The sequence below is a fragment of the Ylistrum balloti genome, unplaced genomic scaffold (assembly GCF_031769215.1).
Source record: "Ylistrum balloti isolate Yb309-2 unplaced genomic scaffold, AGI_CSIRO_Ybal_v1 Utg370260, whole genome shotgun sequence".
Classification (NCBI taxonomy): domain Eukaryota; kingdom Metazoa; phylum Mollusca; class Bivalvia; order Pectinida; family Pectinidae; genus Ylistrum; species Ylistrum balloti.
The window spans coordinates 899,824-924,510 of NW_026782205.1; the positions used below are offsets into that span (position 1 = coordinate 899,824).

The window sequence follows — 24,687 nt, forward strand, 5'->3', positions numbered from 1 at the left end:
TTCAACGCTATATAACTATTAAAGGTTCTTTCAAACTGTTTATAGAACAACATTGTTAAAATGTGTACCTTTAATTTATCAATGTAATCAGTAATATCAACATGGACGAGAAGGAGGTTTTCAAAATAGTCAGTCTTTTGACATTATATGTATATATATATATATATGAAAACACATACAATTCATATAATTTTTGCTATAAAATCTGGATTCATTTACAACATTTGTTTTATATATATCTTACTATCTACCTCAATCTCAATGGAGACATCGCTTGACTCTGATTCTAACGAAGGACTATTGAAGAGCGCCAGGAGTGATGTGTTCTCCTAAGTGACGTATCACACTGATATCCATATGACGTCGAGCACAAATATGATGATATAGAACGTTGCGGGATTCCAGACACAGATATGTAAATGACTATGTATAAATGACTTAGATGGTTTGTCAGTGCCTGTCTAACACCCCGTCATGCCCTACATGATAAATATTTACATTTTATTTTGTTTGGATTTTAAATAAATATTGTCGAATAGGTTGGAATGTTGCTTTCTCCTGAATTTGGCTTGACAAAAACAGCCATGTACAATAGAGAAGTAATCACTTTATTTGATGCCATGCCACCATGTTGTAGAGAACTGAAAAAAGAAAATAAAAATTTCAAAGCTTAACTAAGTAATTATTATCGTCTACCAAAGAACGCATGAAACATCTCACAAATTATCAGAACTTTGAAAATAAATGTGATTATGTATGTCATTGTAATATGGACAAGGTTATAACGTAAGGGAAGACTTTTTTTATCTATTTATTTTTGTCGTGCTATTTGAAACATAAAAATATGGCTAAGCCTAAGGGAAAATAATGTGTTATCCGAGACCTTCTATCAATATGCATGCCACGTACCTACCATATTCAACTACAGGGTGACAGTACATGACGCAGGACCCCAGGATAGCCGATGATGGTGTGACGTCACTTGAGCAACCTATCCTTTCTACTCTGCAGATCGCAAACCGGTACTTGTAATATCTAAATTACAAAACATGAAAGACCTTTCACTTCACTCTCGAACACGTCGATGACTGTTTGTGCGGGACACACTCATCTTCGGTTGGAACATGTCACTGAATTTTAACAACACAGCTGACAGCGGGAATTTGCCTTGACTGAGGTCTTACCTTTTCCCTGGCATATTTGCCAACTTCCGGTGTCACGTTCGGACATTGATCAATCCCAAAACACACTCCAATCTCGCTGACCATTAAATATAGCACTTTTGGTGACAAATTGTCAGAGTTAGTTTACTTTAAAGTCACGTAGTTTTGTGTATGCGATGTGTCAGTCAGTAGCAGTTGTCCTTGTATTAGCAATAAATAACAAATAACTATACACAAAACTAATTTACTTGTGTCTTTCTAAGCCATAATAAATTACTTTGAAAGCCCGGTAGCATAAATCCGTGATATGAAGGTTAAATTCTCCGTCCACAATAAAATTGAAGTTTTAACCAAATTATATTCCAGCTTATCACAACACAGATAAACAGATAAAGCGGATATGATGTAGTCCGACTTCCGCCATTGTACCGATCACTTTCGCGGATGGATATCACACGTCGATTTGAACCTTCCGGTGGAGCAAATGTTGTCCTGTGATATGTTTCCGAATAATCCTGTAACAAAAAAACAGTATAATATAAAAACATTATTGATGACGTTCTCTGCAAGATAAAAATAATACAGTTGACTTAACTCGATCTGTAACACTGGAACTCGATCTGTAACACTGTAACTCGATATGTTACGCTTAACTCGATCTGTAACACTGGAACTCGATCTGTAACACTGAAACTCGATATATAATACTGAAACTCGAACTGTAACACTGTAAATGTAACACTGTAACTCGATCTGTAAACACTGTAACTCGACCTGTTACACTGAAACTCGACCTGTTACGCTTAACTCGATCTGTAACACTGAAACTCGATATATAATACTGAAACTCGAACTGTAACACTGTAACTGTAACACTGTAACTCGATCTGTAAACACTGTAACTCGACCTGTTACACTGAAACTCGACCTGTTACGCTTAACTCGATCTGTAACACTGAAACTCGATATATAATACTGAAACTCGAACTGTAACACTGTAATTCGACCTGTAACACTGTAACTCGATCTGTAAACACTGTAACTCAACCTGTAACATTGTAACTCGACCTGTTACACTGAAACTCGACCTGTTACGCTTAACTCGATCTGTAACACTGAAACTCGATATATAATACTGAAACTCGACATGTAACACTGTAACTCGACATTTAACACTGTAACTCAACATGTAACACTGAAACTCGAACTGTAACACTGTAACTCGACCTGTTACACTGAAACTCGACCTGTTACACTTAACTCGATCTGTAACACTGAAACTCGATATATGATACTGAAACACGAACTGTAACACTGTAACTCGACCTGTAACAGTGAAACTCGATCTGTAACACTGTAACCGTCCTGTAACACTGTAATTCGACCTGTTACACTGAACCTCGATCTGTAACACTGTAACCGTCCTGTAACACTGCCACACTGAAACACTCACTTATTTCGGCTATTCTCATACATGACATTTGCTTATGGAAGTAAAGTAATCATTTTCATTCTGTTATTCTATAAAGCAAAATTCCAATTACAAAACCCTTTATTCAATAAAAATTGTAATATATTGGGACTGTTATGACATTTTTACACTAAATATATTTGAATGACCTCTGAACAGGTTTGCTTGTTTGTTAGATAGCTAGGCACACAATCAGTAGACTCTTTCAAAGGGCTGTGTTTTATAAACAGCAAAAAACACGTAAGATAAACGACGGTCTAAATATAACTCTCCTTTCTCTGTTTTCTATTGATGTATACGAACACGTCCAACGCTTCGGTAACATTATTATCCATTTTTTAAATTAAATTTTGACGGTTAATTTAAGGAGGGTGTGACGGATGGAAAAGGATGTAGACTTGAGTCAGATACATATCTCGGTCACGTGTCGGGTTCGACAATGCACTTCGGTTATGCCTCGTTGATAAAACCTAATAGGGGCTACACGTTTGTGGGCACCGCCGGTCCTGTTTCTGCCGTTCATATCACATCTAAATTGTTTGTAATCTTACGTAACCATTAAGCTTCTCTCCCTTCCCCTGATTTTTTCCCCTGTAGGATTTCAATGATCGCCTGAGTTACTTCGTTAAAATTCCATTGCTCTATTCCTACAGCTCTGCGCAGCGAAAACAGCAGACTCGGCTTCGGAGGATCATACTAACACTGTCGGGGCCAGGTCAGATTACTACAAATACACTACCACCCCTGCAATATTAGTTTTAAAACAATTACAAATCGGCATTCCACCCTACTACACGTTCGCGTCACTGGTGTTCGCGGTAGGTGGGGAATCCATGTAAGAAACCAAGATAGTTTATGCGCCATATGCTTTCTTCAGTGCAACACGACGTGATGAAAAGTATGCGGGTTCTTTTGTAATACAATATTGGGATCCAGAGACCAAGTATACCAACAACTTTTTTCTTATTCTTGATACGTATAAATCAATAAATAGCTTGTTGAGTTCATTTTAGATGTGCTTTAAGAACCATCGATCAGTGTCTTTTAAGGGAACAGCCGTTTGATTCAAGGTCGAGTTTGAATGTTGGTTGTTGGCTTTGAAGACGCTTCAGAACGTCTACTGGTTACAATACGAGTTTTCTATTATTTTGTTATCAGACCAACTCAGAATATTCCTTTTCACACAAAGAAAAAAAATAAAAATAATTCATAAAATATAAAATTGCTCGTTTTTAAATCGAAAAAATATTGCATACCCGTATTATGGAATCTTTGAAGACAATTACTAAACTAAATTATAATTGTGATCATTTTATAAATGTAGTTATAATCACTGTTAAAACCTGAGAACGCAACTATTCCCGGACTTTATAATGACAGACCGTAGTCATTCTCCTGTAAAACATCCTGATATTAATACATCGCTGCCACTGCCTGGAAGTAGGCGTTGTGATATTTATGCCCACTGATCTTGTTATTCGATCTGCCAACAAATTAATTTTAAAGTGAAGCATTTAATATCGTGACAACAATCCTGTTTTAGTGGTATACTTTACAGTACAGAACCGCTCCTGGTGGTTTATCACCGCCCAGACTTTCAGATACATCACATTTCACAAAGCTGTCGTAGATTATGTTTTGCCCTGAATCTTGCGTGCTCTCAAATTGTCCTCCATGCCACAATACGTTTTCATTTAAATTCTAATCGTGGTCATCCCGGAAGAACTGGGATTGTTTTAAGTCACACACGCACAACATTATCTAGGACCCTGGGGTTTTTGAAACAAAATGATTACAAAGGGAGACGGAATATTAATGATTTTCACTTCAATTAAAACGAGATATCTCATCAACATGATTAAATTCGAAACATTTTGATATTCGCAAATGAAACCGTATCCATTTCCGGTGGGGATATTTGTGTATTTTGAAGGGATTGGTAGATTGCATACGATTGACCACCAGCTCTTTCTTCCGGGACACGCGGGTGCGTGAAAATAATCATGAATCTCGCATACGGTTTGTAGTGTATAATATATCACAAAGTTCCCGACAATCATACCTTTACGACAAACGGCGCCATTTAGTGACACCAATTAACCTCGCATCAGGTGATCAACGGTGACCTTCAGGAATCACGCGACATACGTTACGCATGGGGATCAAACTTGTAATTGCAGACACTGGTGCTGTATGAGCACTTTCACTGAATTATTCCTATTTTTACCACCACAGAAACCACTGGTGATATGTGTTAATCCATTACAATGTCCAACAGTGTCCCAAGGGGTTCAAACCTGTGACCAGAGCCTACAACACACGATAGCCTATATACGGATAGGAATAGACCAGCAACGGAGAAAAAAACTGCGTCTGTTCAAGACGTAATTTAGTTACCATAGTAACGAAAGTATCAGACAGGAACGAGACGCCATTCTCCAAGGATGACAAGCGCCTGCTGAACAGGGTTTGGAGTTAAACTCGATTAATTTGAATCTACTTCATAGTCATTTGTAAGAGGTCAAACTTCTTGAAGCATTAAGTTATTTTGTGCGACAGCGATCGAAAATTTAGTTGCTTGCAAACAATTAAACGTTTACTGGTACATGTCTACAAGTATTTTTAGCATTTTGGAAAATGTATAATGTATCATGTCGATGTTTGAGGTAACCCGGTGTACCGTTTTACATGACATAAACCAAACGTTGCAAAGAAAGCCACTTCAATTTAGATTGAAGACAGACCTTTATCAACTTCAATTTGCTACATCTGCAATGTTTATCATCATTTTTTCCCAACTGAGTTTCAAGTTATCGAACAGCGACACTTAATGCAAATATTTATGCGATTGAAAACATGTTGACTTTGCGAGTCAGAGAAATTGGACGAGCAACCTTACCTTTGTTGAAAACACGTGCTTGTCACACATGGTACTGCTCCGGACCATCGGTTTGGCCAGCACATCCATCAGACTGGCCGCCTCTTGACCACAGCTCTGACCAATGTTGCCTTTGATACAAAGTAACACCTGACTGAGATCGCTGCAATGTACAATGACGTCGTAACAACATTAAACCTATTTTCGTAGTTAGAAAAGTCAACGATAAGGCGACATGTCGAGTTCAAATTTCTGAATTGTACATTTATACACGTTAATTTGGCACTTAAAGATGATACATTTATATGTACCTTGTAATCTTTGGGAGCAACATTATTGTAGACGAGAGGAAAATACTTACTGATATATCGTCTAAAAGTTCATGGAATTGAAAATATCGATCACTCATAAAAAAGACATATAGAAATAATTGAAATACACGTAATGGGTATGTCTATTATTTAAACGGTTTGTTTTAATGAAGTGCAAAAATATGAAATACTAATTGGTTTATTATGAATCTCTGCGATATGAATGCTAGTATATCTCAATCACACTGTTTAAAAACCGTCTGGGCACAAACAAAATATAATCAGCGACTCCAAAACACACATGGGTGAAAATTGCCAGCTTTCTGTCAACTCGAATACGGCAACTGTTTGTTAAAACGTTTGTGACTTTTTGATAGAGCGATGCAGCGCGATGCTTGGCGAGTGTAAACCTTACTACGATAAAACAACAATAAATCCCGTTTTATTTTCAGATTGTCTTCGGATTGTAGCTACATCTGGATGCCTTTCGTGCCAGTGGCCGTATTTCGATGTCACCGACGTACGATGATAAACCGCACGTCTATCTGTACTGGTCTATAGGATCCGACATCAAAGAGCCAGCGCTACCATCAAACACATCAAACTACCTTCAGTTGTATGTTTCAAATCTGTTTTTGTAAAGTCAGTTTCAATTTAGACAGTTAAGAATAAAGAGGAAATGGACATGTTTTATACATGTTATATATATATTTATACGTATCTTCCACAGAGTAGAAACCAAGGACACCTCAAGCTACAGACTAGCGTTACACAAATTACATTGTACATATACCTTAATAACAAAACATAGACAACAACATCCCACTCAAAATACTAATCCTACAAAACAAAACATTTCCCCAAAACACTTATTCTATATTAAAAACAATAACCCAACCCTAAACATTAACCCAACATAAAAACATTAACTTTGCCCACAAACACTACCCCATATGTAACAGTAAACATCCTCAAAACTACTAATCCTACAAAAGAAAACGTTAAGCACATATAACAAAAAACCTACCAACAAAAGACTAACCCTACAAACACTAACCCGACCAATAAACACTAACCCTACATAACCCTACCAATAAACACTAACCCTACATATCAAATCGATAACCCTAACAACAAACACTAACCCTACATATCAAATCGATAACCCTAACAACAAACACTAACCCTACATATCAAATCGATAACCCTAACAACAAACACTAACCCTACATATCAAATCGATAACCCTAACAACAAACACTAACCCTACATATCAAATCGATAACCCTAACAACAAACACTAACCCTACATATCAAATCGATAACCCTAACAACAAACACTAACCCTACATATCAAATCGATAACCCTAACAACAAACAGTAACCCTACATATCAAATCGATAACCCTAACGACAAACAGTAACCCTACATATCAAATCGATAACCCTAACAACAAACAGTAACCCTACATATCAAATCGATAACCCTCCCAATAAACAGTAACCCTACAAATCAAATCAATGACCCTACCAACAATCACTAACCCTACATATCAAAATTCACCCTAACCACAAAACACATAAAACAAAACACCTCCTCTAAAACATTAACCTCACATGACAAAACAATAACCCGTACCACAAATTATTAAACACAATTTCTATACCAAAAACACTCCCCGAAAACAACTTTCTTGGACACAACGTTACGACAAAGGTCAATAATTCTGTGATGAAAGAGTTTCAGGCACTTAATTTTGTATACTGTATAAAGTTGTGCCATGAATACATAATTTTAACAAAGGGCACTAACTCTTGAATCATGGTGTTGCAGCCCCTGTCTTTAGTACCTTGCACATCCTACAACTATGACCAATGTGTACACTACGTTCCATTATCCTAAATTTAAAGCAAGTACAGAAATGCTCCAGATACGAAAGGACGGATGGAAAATTTTCGCGGGGCATAAAAATATCGACCCTACTGAAAAAAAACTGACCATACTTACAAAATATTGACAATATTAAGAAAATATCGACCCTTCTTACAAGACACAACCCATATTGACAAAATATCGACCCTCCTAAAAAACTACACACTGGCATTGTCCATAATATATAGATCTTATAAAACATTTCATCTGTCCATGATATGTTTCCACCAGAGAACTTTAAGGTAATACCGTCAATGATCTTTGTGATCTACACGGTTTTCTCTATTGCACATGCCACTGGCCAATGACCTCTGACCTCCCTCAGAGTCTAGATAGGCAACTCTATCTATCCCCAACGTCAGGTTTTCAACTTAAGAGGGTCTCACAGGTGTGCCGGTAAAAATTACCCCTTCAAATGTAAAACCATCACCGTGGCAAATAAATTCTGCCCGCTTGCAGTCTTACATCAAGGATGACAGGAGTCCAAAATAACCGAAACTGGATAGGTGTGGCAACGGATCAAGTCCGATACATCCAACAAAACACTAAGATCTATTTTACCTCGGATTAATAAAAACAGTTTTGTGTATCTCCACGCGCTTCTCATGTGTGCTACAGTGTACTTTGAAGTTGTTCTCATGGAAATGAATTAAGAAGTAATGAGAATGCATTAAAATAAACTTATTTTAACAAAAAATCCTTTTATGAAGATTGTATTTAAAAAAATATTTGAAGTGTATTCCATCCATTGGATGTTATTCAATTCGGTATCTTCCGAAGCGTTCAAAAGGTCAGTGTTTTGTGCACTTCTTTTTAGTATTACGTAAACAATTTGTGGTCACTATTGATTGGCTAAGCGACAGACCGACAAGTCTTTTACACAGAAAACCTCTTCCAATACAACATCGTATAATGCGTCGAAACACGTTTTGCACGCACATTGGGGTATTTTTGATTGGCTTGAATTTCCTTAGACAAACCTACAATGTGATCTCGCGAGATTGCACGGCCGATACAGCCAAAGGTTTCCGGTATCTCTATATCAAAGTAATAATTGCCCCCGATAGGTTTACATCATTGGCTAATTGTGAGTTGTTATCAGTTGAGTAGCCATCAGAGGTATAACATTTTTGTAATCTAGTCAACTCGTCAATTACAGGTCTGGTAGAGAGGTTGTAGGTGGATAACATGGAAGTTTATCGGGAGGTATAGCCGCACTTCTACGGCTTATAATATTGTTTGTTTTCTCTAGACGCCGTCCAATGTGAAGTATATTTGATTGCGATTCGCTAAGTAAAGATAATGTATCAAGGGCACATATCATCAAAAGAGGGAGTACTAGCTGTTGGTGAGACTAAGGTAAATAGATAAACAATTGGGAAGTGGGGGTGTAGTAGGAAGCAGAACCCCTATAACTGATAACAGATATAAACACTGTTTCTTATGTCGTTCCATAAGGTAGTATATATATATTATGACGTCATAACAAGGTAAGTATTATATCTGACAACGGGACGTCTTTAACATGGGCACATTATTAATACAAGATCTGACCGGAAAGCTCTCATCTTACACAAGCATATCTAATGCAATATCTGACACCATCTCATCTGACTCAATCATAATTCGCAATATCTGACACCGGAAGTCTTAGTGTCTCGTCTGTAACAAGAATGAACCAAACAATATCTGACACCGGAAGTGACTCTACTTCTCTTGATGACGTCATATAAGTTTGTGTGTGTTTCTGACACGGGAAGTGTTGATGTTGCATCTGGTTCTAGCGGGGGAAAGTATTGTATTCTATACCCGAAGAGTTTAAAACATTTGACACAAGATGTAATGGTGCCCTAGTTCTACATACCTGCATAAGTCGTCCAAAGATTTCCAATTCAACCGTTTCAGAAATCGACTAGTAGTATTCATGACGTCATGAAAGCAACGTTCAGAGTAACTTCCGTGTGACATATAGCAGCTCATATGACGAGCGTACACTGTAAGTAAAAATACGATATTTGAAGAACAAACGAAACGAAACAAAAAAGACAGAAAATACCAACATATCAACGGAATCATAATTCGAACTCAATTAAAACATTACTAGAAAAAAAGAAAAAAAATTACTCTGAGATTCCTGAAAAAAGTGTCAGAAGAATAAGACCAGGTGTTGCGGAAAAACAGGCGTAATCTGCTTATCAACACCCGTTGCGTAAATCTTGATCAATCCAAGTAGGTAATGTCATGTTCTCAAATGAGAACAAGGTATACAAAGTAAAGAAGTCAACATCATATACAAGAAACATAATCATGTCAAGTACATAAAGGTCAAGGTCATTGACAAGCACAGAAGACTAGTGAGATAAGATTCTGTAGAAAGTTGTTCCATCTATAATACAAGTAGGTAAATAATTGTTTGTATATACATTGATGAGATAATAGGAAATTGATTAACACGTAAGTGGTCGGCACCAACAGAACTACCTATAATACAATGTGTATTCCTTCGCGGGAGCTAGTATGTTCCTGTACGTGTAAGACCTCGGAGATAGAAATCTAACATCCCGTCACAGTGCATAACTTACATTCTCATTCAATCCTACAGGTTTGTTTACGCGTGCATTAGATAAATAGCCGGCAACACTCTGAGATAGACGTAGTAATACGAGGAATGAATGGAACCCATCTCCCCTTACAGCTGATAATATCTGTTTCTTTTTCCCCCTAGAACGCCAGCATCATTACGAAGCCGCATATATATATATAATACACTTAGGAATGTTTTGTAAACTACTACATAACAAATACATCAACACGTTAAAAGTTATACCGGAAGTTAGAAATGTCCTTGACCTTTTTTTGTTACAGTATGTTACCTTCGTATATGTCGTCGTTCTTGCACATGAAGGACAGTTCGTCCGTGGCGCCATTAAGGTTGATTAGAGGACCTTCGATCACGTGATGGTGGTCTTTCCCACACTCAGTCCTCAGCTGGTTAATACACGTCATAGCGGACAAGTATGCACTGCAAAACACAAACAAAACTGGTATGGACTTTTGAAGAGGTCAATACATGGTTTGAAGAAATACAGAACTTGATATTAACCTATACGTTTTATCCATAAACAGGATACCATGGTAGTTTAAAATATCAGCTTATTATTGTTCAAATAAGACATAATATCACAGAATCAATGGTAACATCCACCACTTTGTGTGGATATTTTTTATAATGACCAATGGTACTTTAGCAAAAATATCTCTGACAAGAAAGAGAAAAAATATGTTTCCAAATTGAACAGTCAGGAAGACAATTTAATCAACTGCATAATTGAAAACGTTGTTGTAAACAAACGTTATTTGATGCGAGCAGAAAACATTAAAATTGCGTTGAATAGTCAATTTAGAGTGATTGACAGCATTCCTATGTTACTAAACATGAAATCATTTGATTATGGTGTCAAAGACTCCTAAAATCAATCGTCTAATGTTGCTACAGAAACATTATCGTCATATTAGGGACTTTGAGAATATGACGAAAAAAAAATATAAGATTGTTTTTCCATTGTTTACAATAACATAATTCGATTGACAGTGTTAAATGTTTTCACAAACATAAACTGGTTCTTGTGTTGTTGGTGGTCACTACAAAATACATAAAGGGTGTTACACCAAATTCCATCGAGACAGTTTGTAGTCTCCAAAGTTTGCCTTAACATGCACAGTACGTCATTCGAATAGTGGATACACATATACTTTACGTTCTACTAGAATTATCAGATATTTGAAAATCCAGAAATGGGTTACATTATGAAGCTAATGCAGTTCCCATCGAGATCTTTCGTTCAATCATTGATTTGCTTCAATCGCCTCCTACGTTTCAAAATCAAAGTCCTTTGCATCACCAAGAAGGACGAAACAGCTGTATGACGCCGTTCAATTCATTATTTGACTTAATTGTATCTAATAATAATTTTTTATTCAAGGTGATATTTACTTGAAATACAGCCCTAACTGATTATTTGAGCAGGAACAGACCTGCTGACGTTTAACACGTCCATGCTCACTCGAGTACCGACTGTAACATGTACAGAGTAACGCTATCATAACTCATCCCGTATATAACACCGATACAGATGTTGGTTATGATCCGTGAACAAGCTAACACAGTCATGTGGAGGCTACATTTCATCATCTGTGCTATTTCGGTGAGATGGATGCATCCAAATAACGGTACCGTCAAGTTTGGTAAATGAATAATTTCTACGTGGCAGGTAATATAAGTGTTATCGATGTAAACCGTATTCACGCTAAAGTCTGGCCGAGTCTGAATATTAAACTGATTTGAACCTTTTTAAGGTTGGCCTTTTCAGTGGTATTGCCAATGGACAGTCTTAATTGGGTCTAGATTTTGTTAAGGTATATGCAAACATTCGACAATTTTGGTATTCAAAATGTTCTTTCTTTTGAAAATTACCCGGCATGCCTCAGTGGTCGTATGTGCAGTAACAGGACGTTCTAATATGCCAATGTATAGTTTACTTTAATTACTTTTAATGCCAATTTATTCCCACAACACTGTTCATCTTGAAAAACCAAAATTAGTACTGTCTATAATACCATACAGATAAGGATACTGCAGTAAATCCCACAGAATTACTGACAATGACAGGAAGAAATATGAACTGGCAACACAGCCTTATCCATGTAAGACAACCATGCTCTCTACATATACTTAAATCTGATGTTTATAGTCCCCTCTCGTGAGAAATGTGGCGTCCTCCATCACAAAGAAAATTCTTATAATATTATAGTCGCGAATACACCGATAAAAGAACATGATTATTTTGCTATTCAACAAACTTTTTGTAATCGTGTCACATGTGCGACGGTGCCATAAGGAAGCTCCACCGCTCGATAGCCGTAGCTTGATGAAAAGATTACGATATTCAAGATAAAATACATAATAAAATGTTATAGGCGTTTAAATTCACTAAGACGGATGTTCCTGCAAATTTTAAAACTTGGTCTTTGTTTTCAGATACCTCCAGGTGTGAAACTCGGACTTACCTGCAGAATGCTCTTAGCAGTTCGACGTCAACTCCCGAGAACAACGTTCGCTGACTTTTCTGCATGTTAAGAAACTGGGTATTGTAATCACCGAAACATGAGAAGGAATGCATCTTGAGTTTACTCGGACACAGTCCGTCCGTAACACAGAACACTGAAAAAATAAAACGATAACGTATGAACGGACGACTGCAAGAAAAAAGGATGACCTATAAATGGTTAAGGAAGTGATAAGTAAAACGAAAGAAAGGTAGCGTTACTTCAGACTACAACGACGAACAACAGACAAATTTTGTCTGTCCAGACGTACATGTACGGAGTAAAGCAGCAGAAAGAAGCTATTCATATCGGAAAACATTTGTCCGTTCGTCCCTTCAGACGATGATCGACCCTATTGTTAACATAAGGGCATATGAGAGCGATATATTCCTAGTCTTGTTTGACGTGACTACCAAAAATAGCACATTAGATGATTTTATAAGTAGCCAGAATGATTTCAAGCAGGTAAGATCATCCCTTAAGTAAATATACAGATAATATCAATCATGTTACAAAAATACTCCTAGACTTAGATTAAGTGTTACACATTCAATTCTATACAGGCTTGTGCTGCTTCTCATCGTTCATGATAAGGAAATTTCAATTCTGTCGGGTATTTTTTCAGTTTATTCCACTAATACCGGTAAAACATCTTTGATTACCCCCCACACAGACTGTGATATACCGCCTGTATAGGGGTAATACTACCACGAATAATTCACATCGCAAACTCCTAACGATCAATTCTTCTGAGTCGCCATCTTATCTACAAGTAAAAACGTTATCTGTCAAAGCCCAAAAATTTAATCTTGTCTTTGATGATGTTTGTGAAGATATAATCTACAGTGTTTATAGATAACAAGGGTATATATATATATTGAAAATATGGTAAATTCTCCGTGTCCAGAAAGCATATAAAAACTTTAAAAACTGGAAAACACGATGAGCTGTCAAACATAAGCGCTTTCATTTCTTCTTCAGATGAAAACCGTGTTTTCCAGTTTTTTAAGTTTATATATATATCCGGTAGTACATTGAACGTAACATGCTTTTTTCAAGTGATTAGACTGTAATTTAAGCCACGCCATTTCTATAACTAACTGGTCATCATTTATAAAGAGGTTGTACTGATAAATAACGGGTAATACTTATTGATGCAGAAAAATACTGTAAAATTACTCATTTTCGTGGAGTGAGGTGGGAATGCTGACTTCGAAGATATACAACATATGTAGATTACTAGCTTTATTGGGCCATATTCAGCCACGAAAGATGTCCATGAAATTATCTGTTACAAATCACCTAAAATATAAACCCCACATAGATTTTACAATACAAAAAATTCTGCTCCCGTATACCAATGTGACACTTTATGAATATGCTTCAAGATACTGCTCATAGTGCATTGTAACGTCACTTCCGGTTGATACTTAATCACTTTACCATAGATCGATGGTGCCAGTGATGGATGCTTGTTGTCTGTGATGTTGGCAAAATGTTGTTACAACTAGAATTGTAATGACTAAACAAGCTGTTTATTGTACACAAACATTCTACACGACTTGCAGTTTAGTGACGTATCTTTAGGAACCTATGTAATTGGAAAGTACGTCGGGAGGAACAATATTAATCAAATCCTTTTTGTCCATGTTTTTTTTTATCTCTAACGTCTTTCAACGAATCGCAAACATTTTCTTATTGATGTATTGCCTTGAATTTTACACGTGCTTCGTAACATGTCCTAACGTACGTGTAAGGCCACTGATAACGTTTACCCTTGTGGCCAGGGCTTAACAACGACATCTTGGTATGGTGATTATTAGTGATGACAGATGTAGAAATTTGCTGTCGACATTGTAAATAAATGTAGCGCAAGTGTTGCTTGTTGAGTTTGGGTAAGGGAATGCAGACGGGTTCGAGGAGACGTCTAGTTCCGAATCAGACATAGGCCAAACTGCCCGTCAGCGCCATGAGATAACACGAAGTAATTGGAACAGTAAAGTCCATTACGGAGCTTCCATCCTCAACAGCCTCGCTTGGGCAGTTACCTCGTACCAATAGGCAGACATATACATGTCTCCATGTGTCTACAACAGCTATCAACGAGTCTGCGACAAAACATACATCTATTGCTCCCAGCAATCGTTTGTCGTGAGTAAAATACTGGACGGAGCCAGAAAAATATGCAGAATTCAGAAATAATGTGCTTTCTGTAAGACCTAGTTCGGGAGACAAGTAATTTTGAGTTTTTGTATCTATATATGGAATAGAATAAAAAACTCATAGATAACTGTACAATGCATTAGGTTCTTATTAGATAAAAACCGCTGTACTTTTATCTAATTACGGGAAAGGTCGTCTCTGCACTGAAGCTATTTATACAGTTTTGTTCTATAAACACTTATGTTCTTTGTTCTATAAACACTTATGTTCTTTGTTAAATTAGCTGTGGAACAAGTATCGTATTAGGGGTAGAAATGGTGAATTAAGGCAAAATGGTCGTGTCTAGCGTGATTAGCTCGGCAAACCTTTTATATTTCTACGTATGTATGAGGCTACATCCTGAAGTAATGGAGTACAGGATTGTAACCATGTATGTGTGAGAGCTACATCCTGAAGTAATGGAGTACAGGATTGTAACCATGTATGTGTGAAAGCTACATCCTGAAGTAATGGAGCACAGGATTGTAACCATGTATGTGTGAGGGTACATCCTGAAGTAATGAAGTACAGGATTGTAACCAGCCATGTATGTGTGAGGGTACATCCTGAAGTAATGGAGCACATGATTGTAACCATGTATGTGTGAGGCTACATCCTGAAGTAATGGAATACAGGATGGTAACCAGCCATGTATGTGTGAGGCTACATCCTGAAGTAATGGAGCACAGGATTTTAACCATGTATGTGTGAGGCTACATCCTGAAGTAATGGAGTACAGGATGGTAACCAGCCATGTATGTGTGAGAGCTACATCCTGAAGTAATGGAGTACAGGATTGTAACCAGCCATGTATGTGTGAGGCTACATCCTGAAGTAATGGAGTACAGGATTTTAACCATGTATGTGTGAGGCTACATCCTGAAGTAATGGAGTACAGGATGGTAACCAGCCATGTATGTGTGAGGGTACATCCTGAAGTAATGGAGTACAGGATTGTAACCAGCCATGTATGTGTGAGGCTACATCCTGAAGTAATGGAGTACAGGATTGTAACCATGTATGTGTGAGGCTACATCCTGAAGTAATGGAGTACAGGATGGTTACCAGCCATGTATGTGTGAGGCTACATCCTGAAGTAATGGAGTACAGGATTGTAACCAGCCATGTATGTGTGAGGCTACATCCTGAAGTAATGAAATACAGGATTGTAACCAGCCATGTATGTGTGAGGCTACATCCTGAAGTAATGGAGTACAGGATTGTAACCTGTCATGAGATGTACATATATCCTTTAAATTCTGAAAAAAAAGATTAATGCTGTTTCACTAATCGCAATGGATTGGACATTCAAAGTGGCGTAGCAAATGTTTTTTAGGAGTGTATGCTTTCAAAAGAACGTCCAGGGGTGAAGCCCCGGTGGGAGGGTCTGGGGGCGAAGCCCTCCTGAAGCTGACGTGTATTAGCTGATTAGAAATACCTTTTCTATTTACACCAACACATTTTATTCAACATAAATGACAAAATGCAGTAATTTATTTGTTAACAATAATCGCTGTTTCCAGCGTATGGTTACGCATACAAGCATTATCGCTACGTCACTGATTTGTCTATTTCCAATACGGCTGAGGATTCATTCCCAATTGGTGCTGATTCATTTGGGATAACGGGGGCGATCAATACAAGATTATCAAACGTGTTTCTTAATTGTAGAACAAAACATTTAATTTCAGTCTTAATTCTACACCATTTTAAAATCTAACCTCTAATTCTCTGGGTCTTAAATTTCGATTTCACTATTGATTCAAAACAATACAATACAATCATCGATCGTCCACCGTGCTTGGTTAGCCCGTTATAAACAGCCAGATTCTGACCTTTCTCGCTTTAAGCTGTAAACCGTTTTAAAACAGTTGGTTTTAAGTGTTTAGTCAAAACTTAAGCACGAACTTCAAGTTGTGGTGACGATTCTTACACTCTGTCATGTCGACACGTGTCACAAAGATGGATGGCGACCCCACCTCGCATCGTCTTGGCAACAAATTAGACCAGGCTTAATCGAGTGTTAATTAAGCTCGAGATACACCCACGAAATACCATTGTCTAACCTTTAGAATGCAGTTGTATAATTCATCATGTAAACAAAGCGTGTCAAGGGAGCATCGTCGGTATCGTCATACGGGTCAAGGTCACCAGTTAAAAATAGATACTAAGAGCCGAAAACCGTAAACACTCGTGGATTTCACAAAGATAAATCACTCTGACGTAAAACCACTTGACAAAGCCACGGACAGCAATTATCATTTTCGAGGTAAAATAATGAATTCCCATTATGAAACGGGACACTATAAATATGTGATCTCTATGGCTACTGATGCAAACCCAACAACAATTCCTGCAGTTCCATCAGAGAAACATGACCTAATCCGCTATTTATCATTGATATGTCTGAAAATATGTCCTTGTTGTGTAAGTGATCACAGACAGTAGCGCATCATACCAGACGACCTGTCATACCTGTTATTTTAGTACGCTGTTACAGACATTGAGTCCACTGACCTACTAATGTGCATGGAGACCTATACGACATATCGATCGGACGATCAGAAGTTGGACACAGTATTCGTTACCAGACTCCGCTACCACGAGTATATAATGTACTGATTAGACAAAAGACATTTACAATAAATAACAGGAAATCCACGCAAATCAGCAGGCACAAACAAGACTGATGTATACATTTAACCGTATTAACGTTTTCAAGCATTTTCTTTCCTCGGGACAAAAATTTTGATTTTGCACTTAAAAGTTAGTAGGAATCCGATTTTCTATTTTAGTACAGTATCTTTGACTCTTAGTTTAAAGAGTACTTATTTTCAAAAGTAATAAGTCTTAGAACCTAAGTATCTGTGCTCACGCGCACTTTTAATTTACAGATTCATTGAATAAAGTTAAAAGTTTCTTCGGTAGACGTGGACAAAATGACTGCATGCAAGAAGGACGTAGCAGAGGACAAACAACGCGCCCAGTGTTATCACTTCAGACCATCCACTGATTGTAGGACATTTTCCTGTAAAATCACCGTGTAACGAAAGTCTGCTGCTCCCTGGTAATACTATACATGGCAGCGGTGGAAGTTCTGCCGCTAAACTCAGCACCATGTATATCACCCGATACGTATGATCTTTATAATACATAAACTCTCTTACTCCAACAAAATGTACATTTCACAAGAACTATGACAGGTGGAAATGACTAAAAATGAAATATCACCCTCGCGATAACTAATCTCTATGATAAAAAATTCAATTTCGTCTGAATGGGTTATTTTGATCCAGTGCCCTGTCGTGTCGATAGTCTCGGCTTAGTGTTGCCTGTCGCGCGTGCATGTTACCGCCATCTTTTACAGGTTACATATGTTTAGAACCTTCCAAAGACACCATTACTCGTAAACGCTCCCGCGGGATGACTTTTACATTCTGAGGTTTGATGGAATTAAGATAGTGCGCGTTATATGGCGCGGAAAAAGTAGATTCCATCCTTCTACACTACATAGATCATGTCTGTGTTTGACATGCCCAATCTCAAACGTTGTCAAAAGCATACGTCTCTCTGACAGGACGTCCGCTCTAATCCACAACCTCTTCCTCACTTCTGTACATAATACAATACCAAGTCGATAGTTATTGGCAATAAATTTTGTTAAACATCCTCAGGAAAAAAAAAAGATTTTCTGAAAGCGATTTTAAAAAAGAGGACCCCGTCTTGGAATTACTTCACGAGAAATGGCACACCAAGTGCCCTTTCGACCATGTAATATGAAATACTAATTTGGGCACATATCATGCATGGTACTATTACTATTATGTAAGTCAAGTGACCAAAATCATTTTTCAATTTATAATTGATGTAAAATATAAAATTTCGTAATAATGAATAATCGATTAGATTTCTTACTTTTTACAAGTGTGCTTACTGATGACATGAAATCAAACTGCATTGTTGAAATTTTATGTTACTTTCAAAACTTAATTGCTTCAAAAATATCTCTTGATACATTTTTGCTGATGACCAATATTAACCAGAAGACATACAGTCTTACAATTCTAAGAACCAATCGATCAATTTCTTTTACAAAACCAATCTCAAATCAAACTATGAGGTCAGTTCATGATTTCTAACCTTTGACCTCTGAGAAGTAAATTGACTTCTGGCGATCCCATGTTCTTGATTATGTCAATTTCATACATTACTGTAAGAAGATATGAGTAGTTTATTGTCAGAGTTTCAAAAATTATGCGAGATAACACTTAAATGTAATTGTAAGATCTTACCAAATATCATTTCATATGTATACCTATCACGTGCACATGTTCCATTTCATACCAAATATGTGCTATATCATAAGTTACCTGTTTAAGAAAATAGTTCTATACAACTTACCTGATAAAACAGTAAGTATTTGAATTACATATCCAAATAGGTACGTCCGATACCAGGATTGATCAAGTTCTTTTGAATCTTTCATTTTGAATCATTTCCTTTCAGTAATGCTAGAGAGTATCGTACGGTCCGGTAACTAAGCGTGTGGGGCCAGCACGCGCCCTCGTCGTTATGGCAGATGTAACAGTAAGAACCGGAGCCGGGCCGTACGTCAGGTGCTGGTGACACGTAGCGGTAATATAACAGATTCCTTGGTACGGTCCGCCTAGGTAGGCAGGCAGTAGGAACCCTAATGCGTTTTACTCAAAATAAACAGCTAACGAAATATGAGCGAATCTTTTTCTATACGGCCCGGCTGATTGCTCGAGAAAGATAAATGACCGGTGATATTGGTAGACAATTACGAAGACTCATCGGAGCAGGGCCGATAGACCAAATAAATACTGGCAGCCGAGAGGTGTTTCTTCACTAACAAAGCGAGGGACCCGTTATAACTTATATCTGTTTAGAAGACAATAAAAGACGGATGCTATTTAGAATGACGGAGAGATACACACGTGTTGACGTGTTGTAAGCAAAGTAGATAAGATAATTTGATCAGTTTGGATACTATGGTTACAGAAATTTCTACAAATGTCAGTAATTTTTCATCAACACAGAGAACCTCTGTACAGAATTAGAAACTAATATGGAAACTTCAATATCGACCTGTGATTTAGTTGGTCATAGAAAGAAAAATCACTTTTAAATCTTGTTATACTCTTACAAAAAGAAATCAATCCTTATAAAACCCTAATCAAATGTAAGAAAATGACGTCTATTGGGTTATTTTTAATTACATAGGAATAGGTTCAGGGAAAAGAAACAGAGCGGCGTGTGTTATTGAGAACCTATCTAAATCTTCAGTATCGCTATCAACATCATATCGTTAAGAAAACATAAATAAACATTATCTTGAACACGGCAATCTAAAGTATATCTCGGCGTCAATCAGGTTTCGTCCTAACACTCAACTAGACAGTGACTGACCGATCCATGTCACTTACTCATCTACTGACCAAATCCAAACCGAAGTTCTACACGTTTTACTGTATACTATCAGACATAGATATTGTTTGTTTGTTTGTCTGTTGTTCCTATCAAACAAATGATTTGTTTGATTGTTTGTTCCTATCAGACACAGGATTTGTTTGTTTGTCTGTTGTTCCTATCAGACATAGAATTTGTTTGTTTGTTCCTATCAAACAAAGGATTTGTTTCTTTGTTCCTATCAGACATAGAATTTGTTTGTTTGTTCCTATCAGACATAGAATTTGTTTGTTTGTTCCTATCAGACACAGGATTTGTTTGTTTGTTCCTATCAGACACAGGATTTGTTTGTTTGTTCCTATCAGAAACAGGATTTATTTGTTTGTTTGTTCCTATCAGACACAGGATTTGTTTGTTTGTTTTTCCTATCAGACATAGAATTTGTTTGCTTGTCTGTTGTTCCTATCAACCAAGAAGTGTGCAACGAAAGAACAAGGGCTAAACTGGAAATCATCTTCATAATTCAAGGGTTTCGATATACACTTGTACATAGGGTAACAGTACCTATGGAGTTTGGAGGTACACGTACTAACTTACAGACAGTAATGACATCGGACATCTGTGGATTGTTGAGCACCCATTTCTATTGACTATCATCGTCCGGACTTCTGTCCTGCTATATTCTGTGTAAATTGGACTGTTTGGTCAGCTGGTCAATCAGTTCAGAGTGACCATACTAAGTTATCATATTGTCAAATCCATCATCCACCGACTGTCAAATACTGGCCTGGTCTGTGTTGTTTCAGTAAGTTGTCTGTTGTTTTAGAACGTTACAAAGTTCATCACACAGAAAGTGCCAGATGAAAGAAGATAATTTATAACTCCACAACACATGTCTAAATCATTAACCAATGTCCTGCTGTTCAATAAAAAAAAACCTCACACGTGTACCGATGCAGTTCAAACGGCCTGCTGAATGCCACTTCGTGATGTTTTATGACGATTACTTCACGGAAAGACTTGGGAAAAGTAGCACGTAAAACAATGATGTATTACAGGTGTCTATAAAGTCTAAACGGTAAAGAAATATAGGTACATATGATGCGTCCATGGTAACAGTCATTAGTGTTTTATTTGTATACCCTATACAGTATGAATGGTTCCATAATTAGTTCAGACTGATTGTATAACTTTCCAATCTACAGACCCCACGCCCATCCCCCTAACTACGGAACTAGGTCATTCCATACGTACATGTATTACTAGTAATTTGCACTGTATGTCGTGTCGCCATTTTGTAACCACACAATGACCAGAATGACGAGAGAGTAGAGATATAAACACAATCTAACGTAAGTTACTCTACTTCATCTTTATTTTAGAGTGTTCATTCAGTCACTCTTCTCAACAGCGCACATTTTAAGAAAGTTTGATGAAAACGAGTATTGCGTGCGTTCTAAAAGGAACACAGATTTGAGTACGATTTTCACGAGTACGGGCCCTGATCGTGTATTGTCATATTTTGTCGTACTATATGAATCAGAAGTATGGCATCTGAGATAGGATTTAAATCCATTAAGGAGAGATACGATTGTAATACATTTTATGGATCGGACGTTGTAACCACCGGAGTCTGGGGTGTGAGATTTAAGTTTTCATCTATATCTAGAATGAGGGATTTGTGTAGTTGTTTATGACAAAGAACTCGTAGGGTGTGAAGAGCACTCAAAACCATCACTGAAGAGAAACAAATCTCCTCATCTCTACACCAGCTTCTGAATTCTACCATCTCATCACCGTTTTTATCCCATCTAATCCAAAGTTCTTTTGAAATGTTGTAACTAAAATGAAAAATTAAGTAGGCGCGATAGAAGAGTTGCAGCTTGTGTACATGTATAAATAATGTTTTGTGGCGGTGATGAGAGGAACACGGTGTATGCATCATCACCCTTGGTATCAGATGGTCAGATACGGACGATGATCTACCAGGGAGGGGCATAAGGGGAAAGGGCCTGAGTGATTCCTAGAGGGTCGCGAAAGGAGATAAACAAATCCGATTCTGGAAAGTTGTTTTGTTAGCAGTTGTCCTGTTACATTAAGAATCATATGTATCCCCGGCGCAAAAATTGTAGGAATTTTTTTTCAGTGTATTTAGAGTTCTTAGAGCTGGAGAGGCAAGAGAAAATGATAAAGAGGAGATAAATGAACATATCAATCAAAAGGACGTGAAAGAAGGCGGCGTCTCCTAGAATAAAAGACTTGAATGAAGGCGAATCTGGAGGGGGTTGTGGTGGGGGCTCGACATGACGGAGGAGTTATGTATTGTATGTGAAGGGCCACTTGAAGATAGGGAAAGGATCCAGAAAATCGTGATCAAATTTTGAGGAGCTCCTTAGCAGATTAAATTTGTTACATTATTTTTGTATATTAGTATGCAAGGGGAGGTCAGTGCTTGGCCATCTTCATGCTGAGGGAAGTATTAAGTTACAGGGTAACCATACTTGAGTTCCACTTTAAGTGGACATATTTACAGTAAAAATCAAGGTTATAATTTGAATGTATTAGCGAAATTGCGGTGTTAAATCTCGTCTAAATGACCGTGAAATAACTAATACATGTAAATATGTTCCTATGGTATAAACATGTTCCTATGGTGCAAATATGTTCCTATGGTAAAAACATGTTCCTATGGTGTAAATATGTTCCTATGGTATAAACATGTTCCTATGGTGCAAATATGTTCCTATGGTGTAAACACGTTCCTATGGTGTAAATACGTTCCTATGATGTAAACATGGTCCTATGTGTAAACATGTTTCTATGGTGTAAACACGTTCCTATGGTGTAAACATGTTCCTATGGTGTAAACACGTTCCTATGGTGTAAATATGTTCCTATGGTGTAAACATGTTCTGAAATCACAATTGCTTTAAGTAACCCGTAAACATGTTTCTATGGTGTAAATATGTTCCTATGGTGTAAACATGTTCCTATGGTGTAAACACGTTCCTATGGTGTAAACATGTTCCTATGGTGTAAACACGTTCCTATGGTGTAAATATGTTCCTATGGTGTAAACATGTTCCTATGGTGTAAATATGTTCCTATGGTGTAAATATGTTCCTATGGTGTAAACACGTTCCTATGCTGTAAACATGTTCCTATGGTGTAAACATGTTCTGAACATCACAATTGCCTTAAGAAACCCGTATCTTCTTTTCTTTGTCATTGATTATTAGGCGTTTACTCGTTCGAACAGATTTTCCGAGTAACGGGTTAATAAAATTATACAACCTTAACACAAAAATATTGCACTTCGATGAAAATCTGAATTTTTTTCTTTGATAACCATCTTACCTCACAATAAGATCACAATTTGTAGAAAATGTACGATAAACATTTCCCCTGTGTGTTACGGCAGATAAGGGTCTCCGCGACAATTTGTTAAATGACAGACCGGGTACATTTTTTCGTGACGAAAATTAGATATAACCTAAAGACCAACATGTCATTGTGTTAATCGTAGGATGTATATGATGTAGTTATATCACCTCTGTTGTCGTCCTGTATTCAGCAATGTAATTATGTACAATAAATGATCACTACGTTTATTCGTTGCCCTTTTTCTGGAAAGGTCGATAATTATACGGGAATAGCGAAATGTTCAATACTCCATGTCGTTAAGTGCTACAGTTTGTCCGGATTATCGTGTTGTAAAATGCTTTAATTTGTCCGGATTATCGTGTTGTAAAATGCTATGATTTGTCCGGATTATCGTGTTGTAAAATGCTATGATTTCTCCGGATTATCGTTGGAAGGCGTCGGCCAATTGTAGAAATGTTTGGCGAGAGGAGTTCCTCGATTTAGAGCAGATCTTAATACAAAATTTGAAATATTGCAAAGAATTTCAATTTTAAAGTAATGCCATACACGGAGTTCTCAGTTGATCTGCAGAAAGAATTTAGACTCTTATTGTAGGCAATCGTAAAAATTGTAATGCTGAAAACTTGTTTTTGGATAATTTTTACTTGCACGTGTATTCAGTATATACTTACATAATACATACTGGATTACAAACGCTGTGGCACAAATAGCTGGTTGTGGGACGTACTGTATGCTTGCAATAAATTCCACGCGATGCATGTGACAGAATTCTAAAGATAAAGGAAGAGGTGAATAATCTATATAACGTT

At 37.2% G+C, this 24,687-nt stretch overlaps 1 protein-coding gene across 1 annotated transcript in view; it reads right to left on the reverse strand.

The window, feature by feature from the left end:
- Positions 1-301: 301 nt before the first annotated feature.
- LOC132552601 (uncharacterized) overlaps positions 302-24,687 on the reverse strand; it is a 30,698-nt gene continuing 6,312 nt past the window's right edge. The window contains exons 2-7 of the mRNA XM_060216788.1: positions 12,824-12,977; positions 10,630-10,778; positions 9,621-9,750; positions 5,534-5,675; positions 914-1,678; positions 302-641 (exon numbers count right to left, since the gene is read on the reverse strand). Coding sequence (XP_060072771.1) covers positions 1,478-1,678; positions 5,534-5,675; positions 9,621-9,750; positions 10,630-10,778; positions 12,824-12,977 — 776 coding nt within the window. The 3' untranslated portion in view covers positions 302-641; positions 914-1,477. The remainder of the gene's footprint in view (positions 642-913; positions 1,679-5,533; positions 5,676-9,620; positions 9,751-10,629; positions 10,779-12,823; positions 12,978-24,687) is intronic.